The sequence below is a fragment of the Macrobrachium nipponense genome, chromosome 3 (genome assembly GCF_015104395.2).
Source record: "Macrobrachium nipponense isolate FS-2020 chromosome 3, ASM1510439v2, whole genome shotgun sequence".
Classification (NCBI taxonomy): Eukaryota; Metazoa; Arthropoda; class Malacostraca; order Decapoda; family Palaemonidae; genus Macrobrachium; species Macrobrachium nipponense.
In genome coordinates, this window is record NC_087202.1 from 46,697,066 (window position 1) to 46,722,263 (window position 25,198).

The 25,198-nt window shown below is 40.2% G+C and overlaps 1 protein-coding gene across 1 annotated transcript in view; it reads right to left on the reverse strand.

The window, feature by feature from the left end:
- Window positions 1-24,858, reverse strand: part of LOC135221738 (uncharacterized) — a 110,995-nt gene extending 86,137 nt beyond the window's left edge. Inside the window, exons 1-3 of the mRNA XM_064259538.1 lie at window positions 24,720-24,858; window positions 19,806-19,915; window positions 1,523-1,646 (exon numbers count right to left, since the gene is read on the reverse strand). Coding sequence (XP_064115608.1) covers window positions 1,523-1,646; window positions 19,806-19,868 — 187 coding nt within the window. The 5' untranslated portion in view covers window positions 19,869-19,915; window positions 24,720-24,858. The remainder of the gene's footprint in view (window positions 1-1,522; window positions 1,647-19,805; window positions 19,916-24,719) is intronic.
- Between the last annotated feature and the right edge of the window lie 340 nt (window positions 24,859-25,198).

Below are 25,198 nucleotides of genomic sequence, written 5' to 3' on the forward strand. Positions count from 1 at the left end.
TCAAAAGCCATCAAAATGAACCAATCTAAGTGATAGTTCAGGCATAGGTTCAGTGTCAAATAATGTTCAGTTGGATATACACTGGTGTGTTTAAAGGAGTGCTGTATTCCGATGATAATCCCATAATTAAGCACAGTGAGTACCACATCAGGCACACACATGGTCTGGATTTATATTCCAGTGACCTTAATGTGGATTGGAGCCATGCTAGATTGCAATACAAGTGCCACCTTAATGACTAGCTGTAACTAGAGCTTTGGCAATGTTGTGAGCCATGAAAGCCATGCTAGGGACTCCTGTGACCTAAGACCAGACCTGCACCAGGACCAGAATTGTGCCAATGCTAGGAGCCTTGGCCATAGCCATGTTAGTGGATGGAACCAAGAAGAGACCTATGCCAGGACCAAGTCTGTGCTAGTGCCAGGAGCCATGGCCAGAGCTGCGCTGGTACCTGGATCCATGAACAGAGCTGCATCAGCAGACACAACCCAAAGCCAGAGAGCCACGATAATGTTTGGGTCACAAACACCCACTCCAGTTTTTAAGATCAGAGCTGCTCCAGCCTTCAGGATTAGAGCTACTGTATCTTGCAGGATCAGAGCCTTTCCACTGACTAAACAACACCTGACTTTGAGGACTGCACCTGGAACTAGAATGGGGACAAAACCTACTTCAGTATTCATGACCAGAGACACGCCAGATAAATCCAGTCAGAGCTGATCTAGCTTTGATTGCCAGAACTCTTCCAATGATTGGAACTATGGCCAGTCCAGAATTCAATTTCATAACTGCTTTAGTGACTGGAGCGTGACAATAACCATTCTAGGAGCCATAGCCCAGACCAGATCCTTTCCAGCTCTCATTTTTGTGTTCACTCTGCAACAACAGGAGCCGTGACCCAATGAAAGCCACATTCCAAGCTACAACAGCTGCGCCAGCTGTCATAGATATACCCACACTGATGCTAGAACTACAATTACAGACACATTAGTAACTGTAGATGTAACAAGAGCCTCTCTTGCCTCAGCAGGTAGCAGTACACTCTTTCCTCTCCCTTCTGTGACCTTTACATTCTTAACGAGTTACTTGCCAATGGAAGACTTTCGGTGCAACAAGCACTACCTTTTTGATGTCAGAATGCCAAGACATCAAAGAACACACTCAAGGTCAAGGAAAGGGCATCCTTTCTTGGCTGAACCCTGTCATAAACTCAGTGACCATCACTAGAAAGTCTTCAGCAAATTTTGCGCAATTGAATGAAACACTTATTTGGACTATCACTTGATTGTTTCAAGTTGTGCAGATTAACTGGACATCACAGTACTCAGGTGTAAGCTAACATTCGTAAAAGATTCATAAGAGATAATCTTGCTTAGATTTATGATACATTCTGTTTGTGCAGTACCTGACTAAACAGTGTCCACAATCAAATTTGTTTTACATGAGAGGATGAGTGACTCAGTGAAAATGTATTAAATGATTTTTTGTTAGAGTTTCAAGCCATTATGTCAGACATACTTACAGTAATAGTACCAGCTGTAGAATTGGTCAAGACCAGCATGTAATTGGCGATCTGTTGGTTTGATGATGCATGTGGCTACCAGTATTAGTAAAAAATTTATAGTCCCAAAAAGCACTGCCTCAACCTGCAAGAAATATGTAAAATGTAGAGTAACTCTGTAGTAGATTCTGCCATTTGTTTGCATTATATATATTAGTTCCCTGTTTAGAAGTACAGTGCCTAGCTGTCGAACCTGTCAGTTCCAGAGGTCTTGTATTCCTTACTCCGTTGGACTGTTAAACAACCTACTAGAACATGTATTGCAATTGGAACCTCAGAAGTTCAAGCGAATATGCAATGCATTACGACCCCAATGGTGGTATCCTTGTATTTTAATACATTTTTGATCTAGTTATTAAATTTTAAAATTATTCTCTTTTCTAATCGTGGGATTTCTTTATCTTTTTCCCTTTACCTTCTCTTACTTCTTCCTAATGAGCACCCTATTCTTTGGAGGCTCGAATTTCAGGTTAATGGCCTCCTGTGGGCTTGTTTCATATGAATAAGTTTCACCTTGTGAATAATAGTAGTAATAATAATTCATGTTTTATTGGAAATAATAGTTATTTCAGCTGCATTTACTTTGTATAGAAGTTTCTCTATTCTTCTCATTACTGAGTTTTCTTCTGTACTCAAGTTGGCTATTAAAACACCAAGTGGAGGATTCATGCAAAAAATGTGGTATTTGTCAAATTGAATATATTATACAAAATGTGGTACAAATTGGATCTTAAGCCTGAACGACAAAAGATACTAAATGATTCATTATGGATTCCTCTTGCTCAGGGGTGTCTGGTCCTCTCTCTCTCTCTCTCTATCTCTTCTTCTTCTTCTTCTTCTTCTTCTTCTTCTTGCAACGTTTCGTCCTTAAACGCAGGACATCGTCGGGCAGGTGTTGCAGGAGTCCTACAGTGTATATAGTGTTGCACAGCATGGGGTCCTTAGTGATGAATTCGGATTGGCTATCTGGCTCAGGTGCTGATCTCCAGTTGGCAGATGCCTCAAGATCAGAGGTGGGTCCTATGTGGACGATGCAGAAGTCGCTCAGACCGTCGTAAGGGAAGGGTGCCTCTCCGTGCAGGATTCTGGTTGGTTGGAGGAGGCGGTTGCATAACATCACTACATGTCGAATTGTCATTGGCTAGTTGCAGTTGCGTGACAGTATTCCTGGTGTAGTGTGGTGTTCCTTGATCTGGGGTGTCTTGTTCGGTGGTCATATCTGATCTGGTATTATTTAGTAGTACCATGTTGTCTTGGTTTAGGCTTCTCCATACACTAGTAGGGAATAGGAAGACCTCTTGAGTAGTATTTAAAGAGGGCTTCTTGTCAAGGATGAGGATGGCTTCCAGCAAGTAGGCTATGCTTGCTTTAAGTCATCCTCATCCTTGACAAGAAGCAACAACATAAGAATATATATATATATATATATATAATATATCTATCTATATATATATATATATATATATATTTCTTCATGGTGTTCATATGGACTTTAAAGAGATATAGGTACCTGCTTTGTCTTTTACTGGAAAAACCATCCCTTTGAAACCGAAGAAATCACACATCCCGCATGCCTTGGCTTTTGCAATTTTATTTTTGTAGTCATTGCAGCATACTTCCCATATCTATGGTCGGTCTTCGATTTCAATAATGAATCTTTTTACGTCGATTGTAATCAAAGAACAAAATTAATGACGTGTTCTCATTTCCACTGTTGGTATGAGACTCAGTGCTGGGCTGTCGTTAGCCACAGTGGTTCGTGCACACGGGTCATTGGCGACATGCAGTGGCGGGAGATCAGCGAAGCTCACCACAGTCGCTTGCCACAGACGATCGTGTGCTCGTCATAGGTTACAAACAATGGAAACTTTTGGGAAACCACATCCTCGCCACACAATGACGCCACTCTGTGGCGCCACAGAGTGGCTCGTGTACTCCCGGCCTAAATTTCTTCTCTATTATGTTATTAAATCATTAATTCTAAATTACGTTATTGTGAAATCTAACATACGAGTACATCAGAGTATAACTATTACACAGAATACGTGATAACTAGAATACTAAGCATAACAATATCGTTTATGTAAAGAAAAATCACACAACAGGTATGATTCGGAAAAATCATACCTTATACATTTTACAATAGAATATGAGCGCCTCAGTGGCGTGATTGGTGGCCGCGAGTTCGATTCTCGGGCATTCAATTGAGGTGTTAGATATGTGTATTTCCGGTGATAGAAGTTCACTCTCGACGTGGTTGCTGAATAACCACTGGTTCCATGCAACGTAAAAACACCATACAAAGAAACAAACAATAGAATATGTATACATTTATATACTATATGTGTGTGTGTGCGTACTATGGAGAAAAGTCGATATTTTATCGTCGTACTTGAGTCACTTGATAAGAGGGGCACTTTCGTACCTTGTTGCTGCTCTTGTTATCTGACCCTTCAGAATAAGGAAAATTTGTACCTTTTTTTCTAATCACCTGACAGATAGATGTCTTGTGGTGCATTATGTGTATTTCAAATCGTTATTCGAATTGAATAATCGCACAGATAGATTTTGAAATGAAGTTTTCGATAAAACTTTTGATATTCTCAGTAAGGGGACTCAGTTATGAAATTGAAAGATTTATATTTACTCATTCTGTAATCGTGTGACAAATTTTGAAGTGCTTACTCAATGATCAGGTAGTCGTGAGATAAAAAGTACGGTAAATAGCTAATACTGTCTCTTAAAAATCAATGTTCATAGATTAGTTAAGAATTTGTTTGTTCAGCCTGATTGTCGTGTTAGGATCATATAGTCTGCAAGGAGTCGAAGCAGCTTTAGGAAGGTAAGAAGAAGGAATAAGAATAGTGGGTGATGGGATGTTGAAATGAGAAGTTTATTGAGGTGAAAGAAAGATTATGATGCCATTGTAAGATAAAGGAAGGCCTTAGATAAAAAAAAAGGGGGGGGGGGAAAGGGGGGGGGGGGGGAAATGAGGCGAGTGAGGAGTGAGTAGGACTAGGGAGAATGAATTATTTCCAAAGGTCTGAATCCAGAATGTAAGTTTAATGGGCAAATTTTATCTCAACAGATGGTATTGGAGAAATGCGAGCAATTCTGGGGATGGCAGTGTAAGTGTCAATGATATGTTGACCAATTTCTGGGAAGAGGAGATTCACAGGATAAAAGTTGGAATGTGTGCGGGGGTTTTTGAGATCGATCAGACTGCTTTCAAATGGTTTGGTTTTATGGAATGGCTGGGTGGAAGGTGATAGATTAATGAAAGGAGTGTTCAAATCGGAAATACTGAGAGAGGAAGGCGTAACAGGTTATCATTCTTCTCTCCGCTTCTAATCCAGTAGCTTCTGCCATAAATCAGATCATTTATGCTATCATTGTAATATATTAACATTTTCCAAACCCAAATAAATAAGGAGGGTTGGAGTCAGGAGGACCATCTATCCGTAAAACACCTGGCAAAGCACTATGAATTAAGTCATTCGTTGAGTGTCAGAAACACCTGAAAAAACTCACTTAAAATAGGTACCAAGACTATGGCGCAAGATGTCAAGAAGAAGAAATATGGTTTCAACGCCATTTTCATTGACAATTTAGTCCGTATCTTAATCGCTGTCTTCTAAGGCATAATATGCATCGCTGTTATCACTTCTTATTTTCTATATACGCGTGATGCTTTATTTTTGTCTCTGCCTTCTTGGCATCCTTCATAATCAATAGCCTTGTCAGAGAAGGAAAGCAGGACAGACGAAAAGATTAAAAGTAGTTTTTCTGCTGATCGTGGCGGGATTCAAACCTACCGTCTTTGATATCCACTGAGCCCACATTCTTGCTGATATGGGAGCATCATGTCCATTATACTCATGAATCATTACGATTATAAATAACTTGCTATTTTTCAGATACACTTGTTATAACGCTGCGTTTATAGAAGCCCTTTTGAGGAAGGAACTGTGCGTCTTCAAAGACTTGACGGTACCATGCTATTACTTGCATATTCTAAGTGTGTAGCAAAGCTGCATAATGGAGTTTGGACAAGTAGCCGTCTCGCTACGGTCAGGAAATCCAAATAATCAGTGACTATTTCATTTTCTAATGATATAGGACATACGGAAGTTACCGTACCCATGAGCAGTGTATCTAAACTTGATGTAAAATTATAAAAAAAATAAAATAAAATAAAAAGCAACTTATTCAGTGGTTTTGATTGAATGTAGCGCATTTTTATTCTATTGAACGAGTGTTTTTCGGGTGGTGTTGCAGTGAGTGAATCGGGTAACATTTGAAGTTCTGTCCTGGAGATCGACGAAGTTACTCAAGGTTCAAGCTCAAAGAAGAATAAATAGGAACGTCGAGTTGTTGTTATAAAATGGGACTTATACCCTTGTTCCAGCGTCTCAAGAAAAGAAATATACCTCCGTTAGGGGCCTCGCCTACTTGTGTCTCCAATCGTTCTTACAATCGCAAGCAACTAGTATCTAATCTTATCGCAAAACATGCCTGTTAAAAATTGTTCTTCGTATTGTTTCTCGCCATGTTGATAAGACGTCGCAACAACATTTTGTATCGTTTATAATCCCGTAGATAAGGTACAAAAAAATTATATATATATATTCTGAGGCATCTAAGATTCTCTCTCTCTCTCTCTCTCTCTCTCTCTCTCTCTCTCTCTCTCTCTCTCTCTCTCTCTCTCTCTCTCTCTCTCTCTCTCATTTACGTATCGAAACGAAACAGCCCATTTCTTTCGTCAGTTTAAGCGTTGATGCTCGTATTAATTGCTCTTTTATTTTTATTATCCCCAAAAATTCTTCATTAATCTGAGATTATACTCATCATCCTCATGTAAAAGATTGTGTGACTAAATCCAATGGTAGTTACGAAAACCAGCCAAAGGTATCACTGCACTCCATGGAAATACCCAGTTGAAGGCGTAGTAAATCTTCATGTGGCCATTCCAGAAATGAGATCGAGCCCTGACAGTCAAACTCGCTGGTCGTAGCTTGATTCTTCTCTAGAAAAATAATATATTAGAGCCGAGTATGATGTTGCAACTTAAGGTGCAACGTCTGGTCCTTCCCTCATGTCTTGTGTTGTTCCTCAGGGACTGGTTGTCTCCCTTACCATTACACTTTTCTTTTCTTTAGTACAAGCTGCTTCAAGTCTAATCTTGCACTATTCCTAAGTTGTTCTCGTACCTGTCTTCTCTTTGTTTAAAAGTCTCGCTAAACTTTCTTATGCTCCTTATACTTTCAAAATTATATCTGAAAACTTGGTTATTTATCCTTGTAATATATCAGTATTTTCATGACCTGGGTCAAATTGTGGGCCCCACTAGTTTGCATTGAAGAGGTTTGATCTGCTCTGATCTATGACTTTCACATGTAGACTACTTCTACCTAAAACTCCCCTCAAATGTATGTTGAACTTTCATGCATTTATGTTGAGCATATTTTCTATATCGGGGGAGGCTTTTCACACTAGTTTTCTTTAGAGTATAATCGGATACTTTCTTCCAAATGTATGACAAGGCTCCCGCTTCCATCTTCAAGTAACTTAACTCCGTCGTAAGGTTGCAGACCTCCTTTTAATCAATCCCATTGCACACACCAGCCGTCATAATCCCACAGATATAGTTGCCATTAAGTATAATTTCCTTGGGATCTAAGCTATTCCCAAGGTATAATGAATTCGATTTTAGTGACTTATTTGTGGCTTTATACACTCAGGGAATGGATGGAAAACTGGATTGTGTTAAGACTTGAAATTGAAAGGAGTGCATAGAGCGGATAAAGTTTAAGGATGGAATCTAGAAGGAATATTTGCAGTTATAGGAGGTAGGACTAATAGGGAATAATGTCAGTAATTATGGGGAACATGAAATGAGAGGTTTAGTGGAATAAAAGAAACCGTTGGAGGTGCAGTTACAAGACAGTAGGAAAGGTTTTTGTTTGGCAAAATGTGATTAGCCTTTAAGGATATATTTTGTGTGTATGTATATGATATATATATATATATATATATATATATATATATATATCTATAATCTTTTGTATATGTATTATATATATATGTATATTATATATGTGTGTGTAATGCAGTTTTGTGTGTATATGTCTTATTAGCTCAACTTCTCTGTCAGGGAAACCGACCGTTTGGTTTCCTTAAAACTGCGAATGGCGCAGATATACAGGAGGAAGGAAAGGGTTGACAGGAGGAAAACGAGAAAAAGGAAAGGAAGGCAAGTACTTGAAAACTCGGGATTTGTGAAGGGGTAGAAGGTGAGCAAGTAAACAGGGAGAATGAGACGTTGTTCTGTAGGATAGTAAGTGAAGAGGGAAAGATTACGAGCAAATGGATCTCTGACGTGAATGCAGACCTGGTGGAAGCAAATTGTGTCTTACAATGTGCAGATGGACGAGCGACTGGTTTGGAGTAAGAGTGTGTCTGAGACAATTAAGTTAGATGTCAGCATGGCTAATGTTCACATGATTTATTGCTGCTTGGCGCTGATGAATAAAAACTCTAGTAACTTAGAAAAAGGGTTAGGAAGCGTCTTCAAAAAAATAAAGGTGAGAGTTCATGTGAACAAGAATAAGGTAAAGAGGGTATAAAGGTGAGTTTACACTAGGCTTCACAGCACACTGCATACATAAGGCCCCATACATACTATGCATCATGATGCTCGCAGTGTTATATGGATGCGTTGAAAAACGACTTTTTCAACACGAAGCTGCATCACCAACGTGTACATGGGGCAGAGCCATTTCATTACTCAGCTCAGTGATGCACGAACATTCAGAGGGGGAGGATGTCCACTCACCACCACCCGCCAAACCCCTTGAGTGGACAAGTACTAACACTACATTCAATTGAATTACTGAAGGAACATCCATCTGTTTGGAACATCAAATGCAAGCATTACAAGATGAGAAACATCAAGAGTGCAAGCTTGGAAACCATAAAATCGGAGTTATTGAGTTTTGTAAACCGTACATTGCGGAATGAAGACATTACTAAAAAGCTGCACACCCTGAGAAGACAATTCTACAGGGAAATGTCTGCAATCAAAGCATCACAGAAGTCTGGAGCTGGCAGGGAAGATCTCTACACTCCGAAGTTATGGTGTTTTGATGAGCTGAGTTTCTTGTAATAAACAAATATTTGTGTACTTTGTACCTATATTTGAACCTTACTTTCAAATAATCCTCCCTAAGGACATTATAGATGGCTTCACAGGTTTTGGGGGTGATTAGACTGAGGCTCTGTTTTGAAATCCTGGTTGAATATTGGAGGCTTGCATACGATCCTCCAGCTGCAAGAATGAGCTCCTGATGATATGCTATTTCAGAGCAACTACACCCCACAGTAGTCTCTCCTAGCAAAGTACATCATCGGCAGACATCCTGCCGTTGAAAGCTGAACTGCGAGAACAAGTGAGCAGTGTTGCAGTACAGTTTGGCCGCTATTAATTTTTTTCAACACCACTACTGCATCACGTAGCTGATACATGATGGCATAGTGTGTACCATGCTTAAGACTCATCACTAACTCCTCCTAAATTCTTGTTAGCTACGCCTACTGGACTGCTCATTAGGACTCGCGCGCCAAGCAGCCAAGCTGCACCACTAAATCATTAAGGCAAGCTTGATGGCTGAAGCCTGACCCAGACAATCCACTGACAATGAATAACTAGAAACCTTTCAGCTGTCATCCAGTTCTCTATTATACTGCAATCGCCATGGAATGGAAATGAGAAGAGATCCGTTGTTTGATTGAGTACTATCAGCATCATCCATGTTTATGGAATGTAAAATTAAAATCACATAAATATAGAGATGTACGTGGCTGTCAGGAAAATAATGCTACTGGTCACAGAACTCACGTAGTGTAGAGGCAATTCACGCTGTGCAGCACATGACGTCACCCAAGTGGGCGGGCATATGCTGAAAGAGGTGACTTATGAAGCTTGCTGTGAAGCCTAGTGTAAATTCGCCTTTAGTCCACCAAATTTAGCATTTGATGCCGAAGTTTGGGTATCAAAAGCTGATTTTTTGCACAGACTCGAGAGATCTAGTAGATATCCCGCAAAAAAAGTCCCCATGAATTCCAAAGTGTTTTCTTTCCAAAATTCGATGGCAACCATTGGAGGCAGGAATTTGCCAAATCTACGTAACTTGTGAACTGTAGACATGCTGAATTTTCTTTGCACCTTGTCTTAAAGTCACAATATATCATTGTTAGTAGCCGCTCCAGAGCAGCAGCGCATTCAGAACCGATTGGGTGCAGACTATTATCAAGAACTTCCCACCCATAATTGAGAGGCTTAAGATCATTGCCATACCAAGACTGAACTTGCAGGGACACCTGGAAGGAGTGCAAACTGCTTGTTGGAGGATGCCTGCTGAGTTCGGCTTTAGAGGAACAACCTGTGCCAGTTATCACCTGCTGGAGGCGGAGATACTCGGCCTTGGCAAGAATTTCGAATTTTTTCACATTGTACAACATCAATATCGATTTTGAATTTTTCACACTGTACAATATCAATATCAAATTCTTTCCAGCCTCAGCATTGCTGTTGAAGGCTGCCGTGGAAGATGGGAAATCTTCACTACATTTAGCAAACATGGTTTTTTTTTCTTGCCAGTGGCAAAGGGAGCACTGGTGGTGTCACACCCTTGTCATCGCATGTAGTGGCAGCAGAACATCGCAGAGGTAAGACTCCAAACATCTCTTCACTTGCTGTATATTTAAGAGTTTAGATTGTGTGCCTGGCTGAGGATGAATTAAAATTATCTCCTCAGTGCTCAGCTGTGCCAACAAAATAACAAGAACATCAATGTCATGTGACACCACATGAATTGGTCCACTTGTTTCCTTAGCTGAAGCCATGGCAGCCAATGCAATGTTGAGCTCAGCATCAGCTGGAGCATGATTTATTTCTACTCCCCTCAACAGCAGAACTTTGCTAAGTTCAGTAATGAGAGCAGCCTTGTTGCAAAAATGGTTGAGGAATTCGTTTTGTGATGTTGTCTGTGCAACTAGCACTAAGTTGATACCTACAGAAGTTTTGACCTTGGCTTGTCTACACTGCTCCACCGATTTGGTGGTCTGCTTATCTCCGTCGCCATCAAAAGTCATTACACCCCGGGAAGGATTATCATCATCTTTGATGGCTATGGAGATAAGTAGACCACCAAAATGGTGGAGCAGTGTAAACGAGTCAAGGTCAAAACTTCTGTAGGTATCAATTTAGTGCTAGTTGCACAGACATCATCACAAAACGAATTCCTCAACAATTCTCAAAACAAGGCTGCTCTCATTACTGAACTTAACAAAGCTCTGCTGTTGAGGGGAGTAGAAATAAATCATGCTCAAGCTGATCCAGATCTCAACATTGCATTGGTGGCCATAGCTTCAGCTAAGGAAGCAAGCAGACCCATTCATGTGGTGTCACGTGACACAGATGTTCTTGTCATCTTGTTGGCATGGCTGAGCACTGAGGAGATAATTTATTTCAACCTCAGCTTGGCAAACAATCTAAACACATCAATATGCAGTAAGTGAAGAGATATTTGGGGTTTAACCTCTGCGATGTTCTGCTGCCACTACATGTGATGACAAGGGTGTGACACCACCAGTGCTTCCTTTGCCACTGGCAAGAAAGAAACCCTCATGCTTGCCAAAAGCAGTGAAGATCTCCCCTCTTCCCCAGCGGCCTTCAACAGCAAGGAAAGTGACAAAGCTAGTATTGCTGAGGCTGGAAAGAATTAGAAATTGATATTGTATAATGTGAAAAATTCGAAATCGATATTGATGTTGTGCAATGTTCCGCTGCCACTACATGCTAATTCTCAGTGGCCACGGTGTGATACCACCAGAGTGCTCCCTTTGTCATTGGCAAAAAATAGAACCCTCATGCTTGCAAAACGCACTGAAGATTTTCCCTCTTGACCAGCAGCCTTCAACAGCAAGGAAAGTAACAAACCTAGCATTGCTGAGGCTGGGAAGAATTCAATATTGATGTTGTACAATGTGAAAAAATTCAAAAGTCTTGGCAAGGCCAGATATTTCCGCCTCAAACAGATGATTGCTCGCACAGGACTGTCCTCTAAAACCAAACTTAGCAGGCATCCTCCAACTGGCAGTTCTGCAAATATGCACTCCTTCTGGATCTACCTGCAAGTTCAGTCTTGGTTTGGCAATGATCTTAAGCCTCTCAATTTTGGGTGGGAAGTCTGTCGTGGTTGTGGAATAATGTATGTTTTACTATGTATATGCTTTCCATGTATTCATAAATATTGTCTACTGTAAATGCATCTGCATGTGTCGTGCTGTCCGCACTGTACATGTGTATGAGTATTCTTCCTCCTTCTCTTGACGTGAACTGCACGCCCTACAGAGCCTCGGTACATATTTACCTTTTGCTGCATGGAATAAAGAAAAATGCAACCCAGGATATTATTTCTCCCATCCTGCAATCTTCTGTCTTCTCATGCAAGACATCATCACCTACCACCATGGTGCAGTGACGAAACCATCCAGCATTTTCAAGGAACACTGAAATTAGCATTAAAAAACAGCTGCCATTACCCCTTGATTGCCTTTGGATCTTACAGTGTTGGTGCAGTGTAATGTTAGAGTTTTGACTTTAGTAAGTTGTATTTCTCTTATGCCCCTCCTCACCAATACTATACCCAGCTACGGAGCCTGAGGCGCGTCCACCCACTCTCATCATTTATCATACACTGCCGACTCATTACACAATGGTCAAATGTTTGCAACACCCCCCCCCTCCCCCCGCGACTGCCCACCCCCCCAGGAGCCCTCCCAGCCCTCTCTCCCCAGCCTGCCAGTGTTTGCTGCACAGTACACAGTAAAAGACTTATTTACAGTAACATTTTAATACAAACTGTAGAAATGCTTCCTCATCTTCTCTTCCTTTAAACTGTAGATGATATTGCAGAAAACTATTCGGAATGGCTTCTGCTTCACATCAAGACAAACCTGGGGATATGCAGCAACACAACCAGGACCTTGAGGACCACCAGTTGCCTTCACACCCAGGCTCGCCAACAGACCTTCGAACCCTTCCAGGTTTTGCAATGGTGGAAACCCACTTTTTCTCTCACCACACATGAGTATACCGCCTCCCACAGCTCCAAATATGGAGGTAGGGCTCCTCATCAAATAACTGGACGAATCTCGACAGGCCGAGTTGGCTGTACATCAGAGGAGAAACAACGTCATCATGAATAGGAACAATGTCGTCATGAAGAGGACCTACACTGCCAAAAGGACAGCCTAAGAAGAGACAAAGAAGCCCAATGTTTCACCTTGTTGTTGCAGCTACTTAGTGTCAACTCTGCCAGCAGCAAGCAACACCAGTGGACTCACAACAACTTCCCACACAATCCTCAGTGCCATTGCCCACCTAGCCACCACCCCCACAGAGGGCCATCGCCCAGACCCCACCGCCCTTACGTCCTGATGCCACATATCAAGTGTTCAGGGAATGGAGTAGACGCTGTGATGACTACAGTGTGATGGTGGACCTAGGGACATTGCTTACCAGGAAGCAGATGATACAACTTTGCATGTGCCTTAGCCTGGAGACTCAAAGAATACTTGAACACACACTCAATGTACCACCAGACACAGAATGAAGCTCTATGACGCAAGGACCTACTTTCCTGCAAACAGAGGGAAGGGGAAGGCTTCAGCAATTTCTACATCTAACTGAAGCATGTAGAAGAGGATATCGATGTCTGTCCTGGCCATCCTACTGCGTGTGAAGAGACACAGCTGAAGATGATCATCATCGTGGGAGTCAGGAATAAGAACCTCACTCAGAACTCTTTGCCTTGGACACTGCAGCTTCATTGGCCACCATGGTCAATGAATGTCGCTCCTGTGAGGCCACACAGACAGCCACCATAGCCAAGCATGCCCCTCCAGCTAAATTGTGTGCCATCTCCACATAAAAAAAACCAGAGGACATGGCAACAGGGACGCTACCTCACAACCAACCCCCAACAAGAACACTTTATGTCCTTCCTGCACAAGGAAGCATAGCTCAGCAGAAAAGTGCCCAGCCAACGACAGTGTATGTGGAAACTTGGCTGCAAGGGGCACTGGTGCAGGATGCCAAACTGCCCTGCCAACAAGGCCTAATGTAGACACTGTGGCCAAGTGAGCCACTATGACAAGAACTGTAGAAAGCAGATAAACGCCAAGCAGGGCGGCCTGCCCAATACCACGCCCCCTTCTAGCAAGCCCTCCAAATGTCCCAAGGAAGAGTACTCATGCGCATGTGCAGTGCGGACAGCACGACACATGCAGATGCATTTACAGTAGACAATATTTATGAATACATGGAAAGCATATACATAGTAAAACATACATTATTCCACAACCACGACAGACTTCCCACCCAAAATTGAGAGGCTTAAGATCATTGCCAAACCAAGACTGAACTTGCAGGTAGATCCAGAAGGAGTGCATATTTGCAGAACTGCCAGTTGGAGGATGCCTGTTAAGTTTGGTTTTAGAGGACAGTCCTGTGCGAGCAATCATCTGTTTGAGGCGGAAATATCTGGCCTTGCCAAGACTTTTGAATTTTTTCACATTGTACAACATCAATATCGAATTCTTCCCAGCCTCAGCAATGCTAGGTTTGTTACTTTCCTTGCTGTTGAAGGCTGCTGGTCAAGAGGGAAAATCTTCAGTGCGTTTTGCAAGCATGAGGGTTTTATTTCTTGCTAATGACAAAGGGAGCACTCTGGTGGTATCACACCGTGGCCACTGAGAATTAGCATGTGGTGGTAGCGGAACATTGCACAACATCAATATCGATTTCGAATTTTTCACATTATACAATATCAATTTCTAATTATTTCCAGCCTCAGCAATACTAGCTTTGTCACTTTCCTTGCTGTTGAAGGCCGCTGGGGAAGAGGGGAGATCTTACATGTAGTGGCAGCAGAACATCGCAGAGGTTAAACCCCAAATATCTCTTCACTTACTGCATATTGATGTGTTTAGATTGTTTGCCAAACTGAGGTTGAAATAAATTATCTCCTCAGTGCTCAGCCATGCCAACAAGATGACAAGAACATCTGTGTCACGTGACACCACATGAATGGGTCTGCTTGCTTCCTTAGCTGAAGCTATGGCCACCAATGCAATGTTGAGATCTGCATCAGCTTGAGCATGATTTATTTCTACTCCCCTCAATAGCAGAGCTTTGTTAAGTTCAGTAATGAAAGCAGCCTTGTTTTGAGAATTGTTGAGGAATTCGTTTTGTGATGTTGTCTGTGTAACTAGCACTAAATTGATACCTACAGAAGTTTTGACCTTGACTCGTTTACACTGCTCCACCATTTTGGTAGTCTACTTATCTCCATAGCCATCAAAGATGAGGATAATCCCCAGGGTGTAATGACTTTTGATGGCGATGGAGATAAGCAGACCACCAAATCAGTGGAGCAGTGTAGACAAGCTAAGGTCAAAACTTCTGTAGGTATCAACTTAGTGCTAGATGCACAGACAACATCACAAAACGAATTCCTCAACCATTTTTGCAACAAGGCTGCTCTCATTACTGAACTTAGCAAAGTTCTGCTGTTGAGGGGAGTAGAAATAAATCATGCTCCAGCTGATGCTGAGCTCAACATTGCATTGGCTGCCATGGCTTCAGCTAAGGAAACAAGTAGACCAATTCATGTGGTGTCACATGACATTTATGTTCTTGTTATTTTGTTGGCACAGCTGAGCACTGAGGAGATAATTTTAATTCATCCTCAGCCAGGCACACAATCTAAACTCTTAAATATACAGCAAGTGAAGAGATGTTTTGGGTCTGACCTCTGCGATGTTCTGCTGCCACTACATGCGATGACAAGGGTGTGACACCACCAGTGCTCCCTTTGCCACTGGCAAGAAAAAAAAAACCCATGTTTGCTAAATGTAGTGAAGATCTCCCATCTTCCACGGCAGCCTTCAACAGCAATGCTGAGGCTGGAAAGAATTCGATATTGATATTGTACAGTGTGAAAAATTCAAAATCGATATTGATATTGTACAGTGTGAAAAATTCAAAATCGATATTGATGTTGTACAATGTGAAAAAATTCGAAATTCTTGCCAAGGCCGAGTATCTCCGCCTCCAGCAGGTGATAACTGGCACAGGTTGTTCCTCTAAAGCCGAACTCAGCAGGCATCCTCCAACAAGCAGTTTGCACTCCTTCCAGGTGTCCCTGCAAGTTCAGTCTTGGTATGGCAATGATCTTAAGCCTCTCAATTATGGGTGGGAAGTTCTTGATAATAGTCTGCTCCCAATCGGTTCTGAATGCGCTGCTGCTCTGGAGCGGCTACTAACAATGATATATTGTGACTTTAAGACAGGGTGCAAAGAAAATTCAGCATGTCGATACAGGAAGGTTTATGAAACCTATAATGCAATGTTTGAACACTGTGTTGGTTTTTTATCTTGTATAAATGCGTTTAATGATCATGTGGAACGTGGCCTTTGATGTCTGAGGCAACTCTAGAATGCTTTCACCGTGAAAATTATTTCCTTTATGTTTTATTAAGGGTTAAAGTCGTAAGTAAATAGCAACATTTCCTAACCAACCATACCATAGATCTTCCCTATTTACGAGGCGTTTTGTGCTTAAAATTTCTTCACGTCACGGTTCCTTCCGTTTACAAGGTATACATTTTTGACTATTCGAAAAATACTCTCTAGACTCAAAGAAGTGATTTAGTTCTATAAATAATGTATATTATGTAAGAATATAAGAGCTATAGACAGGGGGAAAATTGTGAAAGAACCTCTTCTTCGAAGGTGAGGAGCTGTGTTTCAGGAGAGGTGTGCTAGCTAATATATGGTGTTGCAACCACTGAAACTGATATACATTACATATGTCTAAAAATCCGGTTACAGCACTATATGACTATGTGATACTTGTACGCTCACATATTTGATTTTTTATACCAGTACTGCTAGCTGTAGCGACAAACAGCAATTTTTACGCAAATTTGCTGTTGAAATATTTCTTAAAAATTTCGTTATAATGAGCAGTGTTACTGATTTATGTCATAAATAAAAAAACTGAATTTCTGTCACACCAGGAAAAACATAAACGGGACATTAGTATTTATACAGATGGATCCAAGTCGAAGGAGGGTGTAGGCTATGCTGTAGTAACAAAAAATATAAAAATAAGGGAAAAAATTCCAAAAATATGCTCGATATTCACTGCAGAGATAAATGCTATATTAGAGGCTATAAAACATACCTTTATGGTGGCAAAGGCAAACGATACCTTTGAAATATACAAGGATTCTTACAATGCTTTAGAAGCGCTAAAACAGTACACAATTTTGCATCCCGTAATTGAAGAAATAAGGGAGTGGATAGATATAATAGTAAAACGGAAATCTATGTATATAAAACTATGTTGGGTCCCTTCCCATGTGGGCATAAAGGGTAATGAAGAGGTGGATAAAGAAGATAAAAAGGCACTAAAAAAGGAGTCTATCAAAAAAATACAAATACCTTACAATGACATTAAAACAACAATAAATGAATACTGTCAATCAAAATGGGAAAAAGAATGGCTAGAATTAAATCATAAACTAAAGCATATTAAATCATCTGTAAAATCTTGGAATAGACAACAATGTCAAAGAAGGGAAGATGTCATATTAACAAGACTAAGAATAGGACATACATACTTAACACACAAATACTTGATGTTGCCAGGCTAGGAAAGATAGGCCCTACTGTGATCATTGTCGTACTCTGGTCACAGTCCGTCATCTGCTAACTGAATGACGTAAATTCGAAAGAAAACGAATATCCAACAACTTATATAATAGACCACTTGAAGAACTATTGGGAGAAAATGCCCCGCTTCAAAATATAGTAAATTATCTCGAAGAAATAAACCTGCTTTATATGATATAACACGTATTATAATTTCATAGTTATACGGTAAGCGCTGAATGGCCTTTGCTGCCCCAGTGCTTGGTGTTACACCTAAACTTTATAAAACCAACCAATAAATAATGGAATCATTGAATTTCTTGGGTCAGATAACAAAGTTAGACACCAAACATAAGATCCTAACTGCAACAGTTCACAAGTTACGTAGATTGGGCAAATTCCTGCCTCCAATGGTTGCCATCTTGAATTTTGGAAAGAAAACACCCGTAGGATTCATGGAGACTTTTTTGTGGGATATCTACCAGATCTCTCGAGTCTGTGCAAAAAATCAGATTTGACACCCAAACCTCGAAATTTTTGCCATGTTTTGGCTAAATTTGGTCTACTAGCATGTAGAAACTCGGAAGTTGATAGGAGAATGAAAGCGGTTGATTTAGGTAAATATTCAAGAGAGACTATAACTGATGACGGTAGGAGATTGAAGAGGTAGACACAAAATAGGAGATGAAGACAGAAGAATGTCTGCGAAACATTGGGAATGCTTGTAGAATATCTTTAGGAGGATACAGTGGGAATACACGAAGAGATTGTTAATGCAACTTTCCCTTAAGGAAGTAAAGTTTAGGTGCTGAATGTAAACAAAAGAAAATATTTTGAAGGTATGAGATGACCTAAGAAGAATGGAGGACGATAGGTTTAAGGCAGGTCCACACGCTCCGTTTTGCACAACAATTTGTCTGCTCAGTCTTAAGACGGAATGAAAACCTTACAATTTTATTGCGTCTACACGGTACCATGATGTTTGCACGAGTTTCGCTCAGTTTTGTCAACATCGTCATGGAGGAGGTACTCCTTCTGTCAATTTTGACGTGTTGTGTTGTGAAAAAAAAAAAAAAAAGATTGGAACGTCTCAGAAGCACCCGGCGTTCAAAGTGGTCGCGAAAGTGGCTTTTGAAAAGGCAAAATTTCTCCCATATTAAATTACTGCGTGAACTACGTGATGAGCCTGATGATTGGCGCAATTACTTGCAAATGGACATATAAACATATACTTATTTTTTGGAACTAGTGACACCCCATATCATTAAAGAAAATACGTGTATGAGAACAGCAATTTCACCACATGAAAGGCTAACAGCAACGTTACGATTTTTGGCAACTGGCAGATGTTACAAAGACCTTGAATTCATAATCCTTTGATTTGACACGCCAAATGCATGGGAAACTTTCGTACAATGCAATAAATTCTGTGAGGAGCTCTCGAGAACATTGCCAAAGGTCTGCCATTGTCGCTTGTTGAATTAAAACTGAGGCACAAAATGAAACGAAAGACGGTGCTACCGTCTACACGTACCGACTTGTCTGCACAGTTCATGGATATCTATGCTCTCCTAGCTCAGTCATCACTGCAACTGTACCGTCTTGCGCTGGAGTCAAAACTGCGCTGTTTTCCTGTCCACACGCAACGTTTTATCTGCAACGTCTTGAACTGTGCAGACAAAAGGTTGTGCAAAACGTAGCGTGTGGACCAGCCTTTAGGTAAAGAAGTGTTGAATCGTAAAAAAGAAGATAAAGACTAGTAATCACTCGATAAATGGCACAAAATGGATAATGGAAAATTTGTGCCTTGGAAGAGCAAGAGTGCGCATTTGTAAAGGTGTTTATCCATATTTTAGACATTATTAAGTATTAATGGGGTAGTGACTGCTGTGTTGTTAATATCTGCATCCACCCCGGTAAGACTTTTTCTTTTGTATTATCCTTGATATATTTTTGTTAGGATTATATTTAAAGCCTTCAGAGGGAATGAAACCAAAGTCCTCAGATTCGTCAAGGAAGCTAAATGTCCAGAGGGCATCCTGGATTGATGGGATGCCAAATCAATGATAACCGTGATGTCACCACCCCGCCAAGCGATTTGTGAGCAGCAAATAAGCGGCATAACCACAACACTAGTGTAAAGTAGTCAGAAAATCAAGCAGGAATCGGTCACAAACATTTGTCTCTAATATTCTGATTCAGTTTCATTCGCTCCTAAGATTAGAACACTAATCCTCGAGAAGCCTTTAATTAAGTTGTACTTAAGTATATTTTAACAATTTATGTGGATTTGATCAACAAGAAAAGGGTAGTTGTTATTCAGAGTATCTAAACAGCTGAATGTTGACAAAACAACCAATTTTTTTTCTTCTTGATGTCTTGTTCTGATAGAGTTCAAGATAGGATTGAGGAATTAGATCTTATGTTTTTTCGTTTAAAGAGAAAGAGATTGATACTTACGGCTGTGTAAATAGCAGCAATATATGTAAGCTTGTAAGGATCGCAGCAAAGTCGAAGACACATTATATCTGTTTAATCTGAGGTTATTCACCTACTGCAGACGCAATATCCTGAAATGAATCCAAGAGCAAAGCGAATTAAAATGTGTTTGATATTGAGCCATCATTCAGACAAGGAGATTTAAACCCAATGATGCGATAGGCCATGGTACCTGGGTACTAGGTAAAGAGGTTATGGACCACGCACAAACAAGCCCCTTCTCCTGATGGTATAAAACCTTCTTTGCACCAGTAATCTAATAATCATACTTTTTTTATGATAATTTTTACCAAAACGAGTCTCGTGACTGACAACGAGTGATTAGATTGGGAATAGATCCGATCTAGACAACGGACTTGATAGGCGAGGTTAGCGTTGCATTGCTCGCTCTTAGTGAAGATTTTTCGGCCCCGAACGCTTTTTTTTTTTTTTTTTTTTTTTTCCACGAAGCACTAGAACAAATGCTTTCATCTCATAAAATATCTGATATTGATCATATCATTTACTTTATCTACATCAAATCCATCATAAAGTTCTGGCAATAACATCTGAAAGTTATTTAGATACTGTTGATAACTGCTGTTTGGATCGCCAAATGTTGTTAGGTTAATTTCCAGATTGCCGGCAAAGTTTATTCTGTATCCGGATTTGATCGTTAATTTTGCGCTGGTTACGAGATTAGAATTTACATTTTTTTTTTTTTTTTTTTTTTTTTTGCGTAATGTTATGAGCCCCTTTACGTTTCCTTTCTGTCATATTTTATTGGAAAGAATCTCCATTAGTCATGGTTTAAATCTGAACTTCAGATTTTTGTTTACCAGTCCGTTCTTTAAGCAATCACATTTTCTTTTTCTTTAGCTATTTTATCGGAAAACATTATCTTTGTCCCATAACATCACACAAATCCCAAATTTGTCTTCTCTCTCTCTCTCTCTCTCGACATAAACTACTAACGAATTGAATTAATTCAACTAGTTGTATTTCTAGATCTGAGTACCAGTTTCCTATCGCTAGTGGATTTTAAGTTGTAGTATCTGAAGGTATTATTATTATTATTATTTTATTTTATTTTTATTTTATTTTTAATTTTTTTTTTTTTTTTTTTTTTTTGCTCTATCACAGTCCTCCAATTCGACTGGGTGGTATTTATAGTGTGGGGTTCCGAGTTGCATCTTGCCTCCTTAGGAGTCCATCACTTTTCTTCCTATGTGCGCCGTTTCTAGGATCACACTCTTCTGCATGAGTCCTGGAGCTACTTCAGCCTCTAGTTTTTCTAGATTCATTTTCAAGGATCTTGGGATCGTGCCTAGTGCTCCTATGATTATGGGTGCGATTTCCACTGGCATATCCCATATCCTTCTTATTTCTATTTTCAGATCTTGATACTTATCCATTTTTTCCTTCTCTTTCTCTTCAACTCTGGTGTCCCATGGTATTGCGACATCAATGAGTGATACTTTCTTCTTGACTGTCAATCAACGTCACGTCTGGTCTATTTGCACGTATCACCCTATCTGTTCTGATACCATAGTCCCAGAGGATCTTTGCCTGATCGTTTTCTATCACTCCCTCAGGTTGGTGCTCGTACCACTTATTACTGCAAGGTAGCTGATGTTTCTTGCACAGGCTCCAGTGGAGGGCTTTTGCCACTGAATCATGCCTCTTTTTGTACTGGTTCTGTGCAAGTGCCGGGCATTCGCTTGCTATGTGGTTTATGGTTTCATTTTTCGTATTGCACTTCCTACATATGGGAGAGATGTTATTTCCGTCTATCGTTCTTTAAACATATCTGGTTCTTAGGGCCTGATCTTGTGCTGCTGTTATCATTCCTTCAGTTTCCTTCTTTAGCTCTCCCCTCTGTAGCCATTGCCATGTGTCATCGCTGGCCAGTTCTTTAGTCTGTCTCATGTATTGTCCGTGCATTGGTTTGTTGTGCCAGTCCTCTGTTCCGTCTGTCATTCTCATGTCTCTGTATATTTCTGGGTCTTCGTCTACTTTTATTAGTCCTTCTTCCCATGCACTCTTTAGCCACTCGTCTTCACTGGTTTTCAGATATTGCCCCAGTGCTCTGTTCTCGATGTTGACGCAATCCTCTATACTTAGTAGTCCTCTCCCTCCTTCCTTTCGTCTTATGTATAGTCTGTCCGTATTTGCTCTTGGGCGTAGTGCTTTGTGTATTGTCATATGTTTCCTGGTTTCCTGATCTATGCTGCAGTGTTCTGCCTTCCTCCATTCCACTATTCCTGCGCTGTATCTGATTACTGGCACTGCCCATGTGTTTATGGCTTTTATCATATTTCCGGCGTTGAGTTTTGACTTGAGTATCGCCTTGAGTCTCTGCATATATTCTTTCCTGATCGTGTTCTTCATCTCTTGGTGTTTTATATCCCTCCTTCCATTATTCCCAGGTATTTGTATCCTGTCTCATCTATATGTTTGATGTTGCTCCCATCTGGTAGCTTTATCCCTTCAGTTCTCGTTACTTTGCCTTTTTGTATGTTGATTAAGGTGCATTTTTCTATTCCAAACTCCATCCTGATGTCCCCAGATACAATCCCTACAGTCTGGATTAGGGTATCTATTTCCTTGATGCTCTTACCATACAGCTTGATGTCGTCCATGAACATCAGATGATTGATTCTCTTGCCTCTTTTCTTGAGTTGGTACCTGGTATCCATCTTCTGTAGTACTTTTGTCATGGGAATCATGGCTACTACGAAGAGTAGTGGGGACAGTGAGTCGCCCTGGAAGATCCCTCTCCTGATATTAACCTCTGCTAGTCTTATTCCAGAGCTTGTAAGTATTGTATTCCAGTTGCGCATTGTATTTTTGAGGAAGCTGATGGTGTTTTCCTCTGCCCCATATATTTTCAGGAATTCTATTAGCCATGTGTGTGGTATCATGTTGAAGGCTTTCTTTTCTTATAGTCTATCCATGCCATGCTTAGGTTGGTTTTCCTTCTCCTACTGTTCTTCATTACCATTTTGTCCATCAGGAGCTGGTCTTTTGTGCCCCTACACTTCCTTCTGCAGCCTTTCTGTTGGTGGGGGATGGTGTTTGTCTCCTCTAGGTAATTGTATAGCCTTTCACTGATGATACCTGTTAGCAACTTCCACATTATTGGTAGGCAGGTGATAGACCTGTAGTTACTGGCTATATTTCCCTTACTCTTGTCTTTTTGTACTAAGGATGTTCTTCCTGTGGTCATCCATTTGGGTGCATGGTGATTTGAGATACATTGCTGGAGTTGTTCTGCTATTCGTGGGTGTAGGGCCTTGAAGTTTTTGAGCCAGTATCCATGGACTTCATCGGGACCTTGGGCTTTCCAGTTTGGCATTTTCCTTAGTTGGTGTCTAACTGTGCCTGTCGTGATCTCTGTGAATCTTTGTTTTATTCTGTTTCTTCTTCCTTGACTTCCTGGAGCCATTTGGGTGCATGGTGATTTGAGATACAATGCTGGAGTTGTTCTGCTATTCGTGGGTGTAGGGCTTGAAGTTTTTGAGCCAGTATCCATGGACTTCATCGGGACCTTGGGCTTTCCAGTTTGGCATTTTCCTTAGTTGGTGTCTAACTGTGCCTGTCGTGATCTCTGTGAATCTTTGTTTTATTCTCCCTGTTTCTTCTTCCTTGACTTCCTGGAGCCATGTTGCATGTTTGATTATTATTATTATTATTATTATTATTATTATTATTATTATTATTTTATTTTTATTATTATTGTAAAATTAGGGTATCCGTTTGAAATCTACTGAACTTTACATCTTGGAGTTATCACTATGCCTTTTGGCGTCCGAGCGTAGAGCAAAATAAGATTCTATACCAGAGGAAGTTATAATGATACTCGCGTCTTGACAAATTCAGTGGAATCTTATTTTTTTAATTCGAAATTTGATCTCCATTGGTGTTCAGCCAACATAGTAATACCAATTTTGTTTATTATTGTTATTATTGTTGTTGTTGTTGTTGAGTCTGAGTGAAGGATGAAACCTTTTTATCCTTTTATATAAAAGAGGCTAGAACTTCCTTTTTGCAGATAGAAATCTGTTTCGTAATTTGACGCACCAATGCATTCATACCCTGGTGACACTGCAGGTGTCAATCTAATGAGGAAATTGATCCGAATTAAATTCTTTTAGATATCTTTACAGTGACATTTGTATATATTTTAAATTAGATAGCTCGAGTAAAATCAATTATAAACAACATATGTCTTGGCATAACAACAACAAGGATAATCAGAGCTTTGATTTAATGTTCATAACACCAAATTATGTAAGATTTTGCCTCAATACGTGATGGGTTTAAATCCAGCGGTACATGAGAGATGCAAAATTATTTATCCAATTATATGCGTAGATCTTTTGTTCTCTGCCTTTTACTTTTCATCTGTTCCTTCTGGTCTCTTCCTACTTGTTTGTCCAACTTCTTTAACTTTATCTAGCTCGAAAGTTCATCACTTATATAAGGAAAAGTAATCTGGGTCAGCACTACGCGAGTCAAGAAGTGACGCGTGTCCTAATTTAACTGTTGAGGACATTCGTAAAGATATTTGGCTTGCGATTTTTAGAAATGTGAACTGTCACTAAAACACTAAGTACGAACGAACGATTTGTGTGGCGCCGAGATATATCTGAGAATCTGTGTTTTGCTTTCATGAACATAGAAAAATACAAATGATCCTTTAAGTAACACTTTATCATTTAAATAACACTTCTGGCCAACTTTGATTGAGGCCAAGGTGTTTCCAAAACTGCATTCAACGTACTTTCATAGAAAAATACAAACGATCCTTTAAGTAACACTTCGTCATTTAAATAACACTTCTGGCCAACTTTGACTGAGGCCAAGATGTTTCCAAAACTGCAGTCAACCTACTTTCGTCCTAACGATGGCGCGGCTGCTTATAACTTTTCCCCTAGACTCTCAACATCCCAACTGCCTCAGCGGTTCCTCTTACCGACACTACTTTTCACACTGAGTCTCTCTCTCTCTCTCTCTCTCTCTCTTATCATCTTATCTTTTTAAAAGTTTTGATTCTTTATCAGTATGCTCTTGTCGAATCCGTCGTGTGCTTCCACCCCTTTGGAAAATGAATATGTAATTTTTCTTAAGTTTTGTATTTACTTGAACTGTAGTACTTTCACAGCTACTTTGAGAATTTTTTCTTCTTGGTTTTAATTGCTATAAATCTTAGGTTGCGTATACGTACTTACACACATGCATTCACACAAATTGGTTTAATTCAGTAGATTAAGAAGCAAATACATCAGACGATGGTAGGATGATGAGTCACAGAACAAGTGAACCGCGGAAGGTATCAGTGTAGTACGTGCAAAAGATTGAGCAGAAACATG